This window comes from Chrysochloris asiatica, unplaced genomic scaffold (assembly GCF_000296735.1).
Source record: "Chrysochloris asiatica unplaced genomic scaffold, ChrAsi1.0 scaffold00013, whole genome shotgun sequence".
NCBI lineage: Eukaryota > Metazoa > Chordata > Mammalia > Afrosoricida > Chrysochloridae > Chrysochloris > Chrysochloris asiatica.
In genome coordinates, this window is record NW_006408531.1 from 15920228 (window position 1) to 15926454 (window position 6227).

The following is a 6227-nucleotide window of genomic DNA, read 5'->3' on the forward strand; positions in this document are numbered from 1 at the left end:
GAGCGGGACAGTAAAGAATGAGAGAAGTAGAATATTAGAGTAGCCATAGAAATAATAATAATAAAGCATGTAATGAGAAGATTTTGAATTTATCATGATCCATGACTCCGTAATCTGCCGACGCCGCATCCACTTTCGGAAAAATCTTGGAATAAGTCTGCTGGGGCTGGCTCCCGGCAAGCCCCCCCGGCTGTCAGCACTCAGCCCCTCTCCCTCCCAGAGTCCAGAGTACCCAGCCGCTCCATCTCTCCACGTCATCACAGTATCGTCTCTGCCTCCTTGATGCTATTATTTTTAATATACATAGGAGTTCTGGTGTCACACGTAGTTAAGCACTTCACTGCTAACTAGAAAGTTGGCAATTCAAACACACTCAGTTGCACCACAGGCATTAGATGACAAAGATTATCATCTAGAAAACCCTATGGAACAGTTTTGCTCTGTCATATAAGACTGCTGTGAGTTGCAATTAATTGATGACACTTTTATTGAACACCAGGCTCTTCTCCAACTTGGCATGTTTATGAGACAAAAATATTGGATGAGCTTCATGACTCATGGAATTAATGAAATTATCTGTGAAATTATTAAATTTCTTTCATTATAGCTATATGTTGTTGTTGAGTGTATCGGGTTTTCCAGGAGTGACTGGTGGGTTTGAACCACCACCGTTCATTTCCCAGTCCAGTGCTTATCCTACAGTGTCATATATGGTATTTTAAAGATACCACATTTTGCCAGTTGTGTGCAGTCACTAAAATGTATTAGGCTGCAAACAGTTTATCATCAATTGTTGAGTGCTATAATTTCGTGGCTTAGTGGTCTGATTATGCATTTTTCTGTAGTGACTACAGCTAATTGTGAATTCCTTGGTCCAGTTGCCCAGCAGGAGGCAGAACTGTTCAAACAGTACAACGGAACGTCCCCATTTCCTGGAATACACCAAAGTCAGGCTGCTCTGTGCACTTGTCCCAAGCTGCCGCACCAAGGCTCTTTCCAGATTGATGAATTCGTCCACACTGAAAACTCGTCACTGAAGATGCAGCAAGTGAAACAGAGGCTTGATTCCGTCACAGTACGTTTCAATATTTCATGCAGGGGAGAAGTTAGAAAATTTGAAGTAATTCCTATCTTATTTTGCCATGCCAATGAATGTTAATTTAATAATTAAATCTCTTAAAGCTAGTGTTTCTTGAAGTTTTATGGTAATGGTGGTTGTGGTGGTGTGTCATGGAGTCGGTTCCGACTCATAGCGACTCTGCATTGGGTTTCTGAGGCTGTAAATCCTTACAGGAGCAAAAAGCCTCATCTTTCTCCCGCGGAACCACTGGCAGTTTCCAACTGCTGACCTTGAGGTTAGCAGCCCAACTTGTAACTACTTCGCTACCAGAGCTCCTTTGAATTCCTTACTCTAAAAGTGTTAACCTCAACAGTCAAACTTACACTGAGGATAGCCCATCATGCTCTCCTTCCTCAGCTGCTCTGTAAAGGCCAATCAGGGACCTAATCATGGATAAGAGCTGTGAGCCGGAGGAGCACACTCAAGATAAAGCATAGCATATGCTTATAACTCTATCTCCTGGTAGGTCAGGAGGAACTGGGGCTTTTCTGTCTTGACCTGCAAGGGTCCCTGAGGACAGAGATGGTCTTTACCCAGTTTAGACAGTTTGCCTCTGAATTCTCAGGGCCATGGAGGACAGACAACATTTAAATAAGCAATTTCTGCCTTGGCATTCACACTTCTATATAATCTTACCAAAGGCCACATGCTAACTTCAGTGGTTCTCAAACTTGGGTGTGCATCAGAATCACCTACCAGGCTTCTCAGAGCACATTGCTAAGACCACCCCCAGAGTTTCTGAATGAGCTTGTTTGGATTTTGCATTCCTTGCTTTTTTTTTAAACACTATAAACAGTGAGTCTACACATGGATGGAATACACGGGATTCAAACTGACTGTCTGTAGAGAGGGATGGTCTGGAAATTCCCTGTCAGCCAACACAAGGCCAGGGGCTGATTGAGGAACAGACCACCATCTGCTCATATGCAAGTTCAGGCTGAAGCGGAAGACATAACAAGTCCACAAGAGCCAAACTATAACCTTAAACATACCCCACCTGAATTTAGAGACCATCTCAAAAACAGATTTGATGCATTAGACATGACTGACCAAAGACCAGAAGAGTTATGGGATGACATGAGAAACATCATATAGGAAGAAAGCTAACGGCCACTAAAAAGATAAGAAGGAAAGAGAAGACCAAAGTGGCTATCAGAAGAGACTCTGAAACTGGTGAAGTCTCTTTCATTTGTATTCTTTCCATCTCATTAGGGACCATGCGGAGTGACAGCCGCACAGTGATGGGAAAAACAAAAACCTAACACAACTCCCCCAATAATGGATTTTGATATTAGAAGATGAACATGTAAATGTATTGACAGGTCATATTTTATTTAAATAAAATGATGGACTTGTGCTCATTTTATTCTATTTTGTCTCTTTAGGAGGTGATACGAGCCTGTGCCGCAAAGGTAAGAATTTATTATTACTAGAAAGGTCACTTTACAGCTATTGTTGTTGTTGTTATTAAGTGCTGTGGAGTCAGTTCCGACTCATAGCGACCCTGCATAGGGTTTCTGAGGCTGTAAATCTTTACAGCTATAGGTCTGGTTATAATGCACCAAAGAAAGGGAATGCAGCATTCATTGTTTACAATAGAACTTTTAGAAAATTAATCTGATACGTGCTTGCCTTCTCCGAGTTCAAATGTTTCAAACAATTACACAGTAAAGCATGTAAAAGCCAAAGTCTGTATAAGGCAAAAACCTGTCAGAGACAGAAAACTCGAATATTTCTCACTAGTACAGAGCAACAGGAAAGTAAGACTGAGACCTGTCAAAGGTGGAAAACTTGGGAGGTGGAAAAACAAGACAGTCCTGTTGCGTTCTCCATCTCCCAGGTTTTACTGTGATACTGAAATTGAGAATTTAGTAAGGATATATACTTAGCAAGTATATTGAAAATTTTTAAAAATTAAAAATGCTGAGTGATTGGGTGCAGTCTCAGTAAAGGACTAGCAAGCCCCAGAAATTTTATTTGATAATATATCAGAGATATAACACCAGGGTGTATAGTGAGGAAATTGTGTAAACATTGCACTCGTGTAAGCTGCAAACGAATAGCAATACATGGTGGTGATAATTCTCTTGGTCATTTTCAAATGTCTTTCACATTTCTTATCTCATTTAACTACACTTAATAGCAGTCATGAGAGACAGATTAGATATTATTGTCATCCCAATTTTAGAAAGAAGGAATTAAGCTTCTTTAGTTTAAGTGATTTGCCCAAGTTCCAAAGTTAATCTGAAAATTATAGTATACAAAAGGTTCTTGATTATTAGATTAAACAACATCAGTTAAATTGTATCTGAGTGGCTCTCAAGTACAGGAACTTCTCACACTTTAAAAATGGGTGTGGGTTTTTTGTTTGTTTTTTTAATGTAAAACCTTATCTTTAACACAGTTATGATTATGAAGAAAGTAAATTGTAATGTATGAGTTGAACTGGTACCATGCTCATTCTTTCCCCTTCTCCTCTTCTCCCCACTTCCAAAGTTTACTTGGATAATGAGACATCTATTCATTCATCACATATTTATTGACATACATGTCCTTTGTGAGAAACACTTTTAGAGCTAATGAAGTATGAAGGACACTCTTTTCCTTCTAGGAATTTTTCAGTCTAGTTAAGAGACATTCTTAGCACATGGTAGATACTCAGAAGTAATTGCACAAAAAATCATTTAAATTAAAATCATATATACCACAAAGTAAAAGCGTGAGACATCTAGTAGGAGAAGAATTCCAATGTTGTGAGTATTTACAAAGAGTGTCTCATATAGTGTCAGTGCAGTGGGAATATTTTCTTTCATTAGGCTTCTGAACAATGTGTCAGGCATTCAGAATACAGAAGTATGTAAGCGATGGTCTGTTTCCTCATGGGGCATCTTTCAGGAGGAAACATGCCAAAAAAATACTAGGCTTACCCCATCACTAAGCTGTCCAGTATCAGTCAGGACCCATCATTTTTTTACCTAATTATCACAAGTCAACAGGATATGGAATATAGACAAGGGGAAGGAAGACGGGGGAAAAAAGAGAACAAGCTATGTTCTGACTCGGACTGCAGATGTTCAGGAAGCTTGTTCCTGATAGCAATGATTGGTGTAATGATTGTAGCTCCAAGATTACTAAATCTTCTTAACTCTACATAATGTATCAAATTGGAGGCAAGAAATTAGTTTATTCTCAGATTGTTAATTCAGAATGATTTCTCTTTATTTTAGCAAATGTTCTGCATTTACTCTCCTTTTGTAATGTCCAGAGAATAAAATGTTTTCCACATATTTGGAAAGGCTTTATGGAGAAGGCTCCATATTAATCTATAAATTCCTTCAGATTAATGATCACATCACTCATCTTTATAACCCCAGTAACTAACAAATACTGAATAAATGCTAGCTAAAATAAAGATTAAGTATTTGAAATTTCAGATCTTGAAAGATTAGCCTTAGTGTTTTTGTTTTTTAAATAAAAGAATGATTCGTCCATACCATAAAGCTCCCCCATTTAAAATCTAAATATCAATGGTTTTTAGTATATTTGTAGAGTTGTGCAACTATCACCACCATCAATTAAACATTTCTCCCTCCCCCTTCAAGAAAAATATCCCATACTGCTTAGCAGTCATTCCCCAGTCTTCTGCTCCTATCTCCTAAGCTCCTGGCAACCACTGATTATAATCTCTGACTATTCTGGACATTTTATATAGAGAGAATCATAAAATAAACATATGTGATCCCTTGTAAATGGCTTTTTAAACTTAGAATCATGTTTTGAAAGTTCCCCCCTCCATGATGTAGCATCTATCAGTATTGCTGTGTATTAATGAATCACATTCCATTTATATAGTATTTGGAGTCCTGGTGTGGCGCTGCGGGTTAATGCGCTGCACTGCAAAGTCAGTTTGAATTGCGAGGCTGGCGTTTCAAGCTCACCAGACGCTCCTCAGAAACCCTATATGGAGTCACTGTGGGTCGGAACCAATTCAATGGCACTTAACAAAAACAACAGCATCGTATAATATTTAATCCTTGATCGTTTGTGAATTTGTCATACTGTGATGGCTTGTGTGTTGCTGTGATGCTGGAAGCTGTAAGACCATTCTTAAAATACCAGCAGGGTCACCCATGGTGGACAGTTTCAGCTGAGCTTCTAGACTAAGACAGACTAGGAAGTAAGAAAGGCAGACCGTTTTTGAATGTTTAGCCACTGAAACCTTATGAATAGCAGCAGAGCACTGTCAGATGTATTGTCAGAACATGAGCCCCTCAGTTTGGAACACACTCAGAATTCAACTTGTGGGGAGCTGCTTCCTCAAAGTAGAGATAACCTTGATGACACAAATGGAGCAAAGCTTTTAAGACCTTCATTTACTGATGTGGCACAACTCAAAATGAGGATAAATAGTTGTAAACATCCATTAATATTCAGAACATGGAATGTACGAAGTATGATTGTAGGAAAAGTAGAAGTTGTCAAAAACGAAACGGAATACATAAAGATCAATATCCTTGGCTTTAATGAGCGGAATTGGACTGGTACTGACCGTAATGAATGTGACAATCAGAAGGCTTTTACTAGGCAGGGAAAGACGGATTCCAGAGGAATGATATTGCATTAATTGTCCAAAAGAACATATCATGATCTATCTTGACGTACAATGCTGTCTGCAATAAAATAATATCTATACACCTAGCATAGTGGTTATGAGTTTCAGGCTGCTAACCTCAAGGTCATCCATCGGAGAAAGATGAAACTTTCTGCTCCTATAAAGATTTACAGCCTCGGAAACTCTATACAGGATCACTATGAATCAGAGCCAACTCCACAGCACATAACCACGGCCATAAGGAAGACAGTACAAACGTTAATTCAATTATTTGTGCCCATTCCAAAGAGAGGTGACCCAACAGAATGCGGAAATCATCAGACAATTATCTTTGATATCCTATGCAAGTAAAGTTTTACTAAAGGTAATACAGAAACGGCTGCAAGCATACATTGTCAGAGAACTTCCAGAGGTTCAGGCCGGAATCAGAAGAGGCCGTGGAATGAAGCATGTCATTGCTGATGTCCGATGGATCTTGACTGAAAGCAGAGAATA

The 6227-nt window shown here is 39.1% G+C and overlaps 1 protein-coding gene across 1 annotated transcript in view; it reads left to right on the top strand.

Moving 5' to 3' along the window:
• The window catches only part of AHI1 (Abelson helper integration site 1), a 260139-nt gene that overhangs the window by 112234 nt on the left and 141678 nt on the right, over nucleotides 1–6227 (top strand). Inside the window, exons 20-21 of the mRNA XM_006834717.1 lie at nucleotides 879–1075; nucleotides 2506–2532. Of these exons, the coding sequence (XP_006834780.1) occupies nucleotides 879–1075; nucleotides 2506–2532 (224 nt within the window). The remainder of the gene's footprint in view (nucleotides 1–878; nucleotides 1076–2505; nucleotides 2533–6227) is intronic.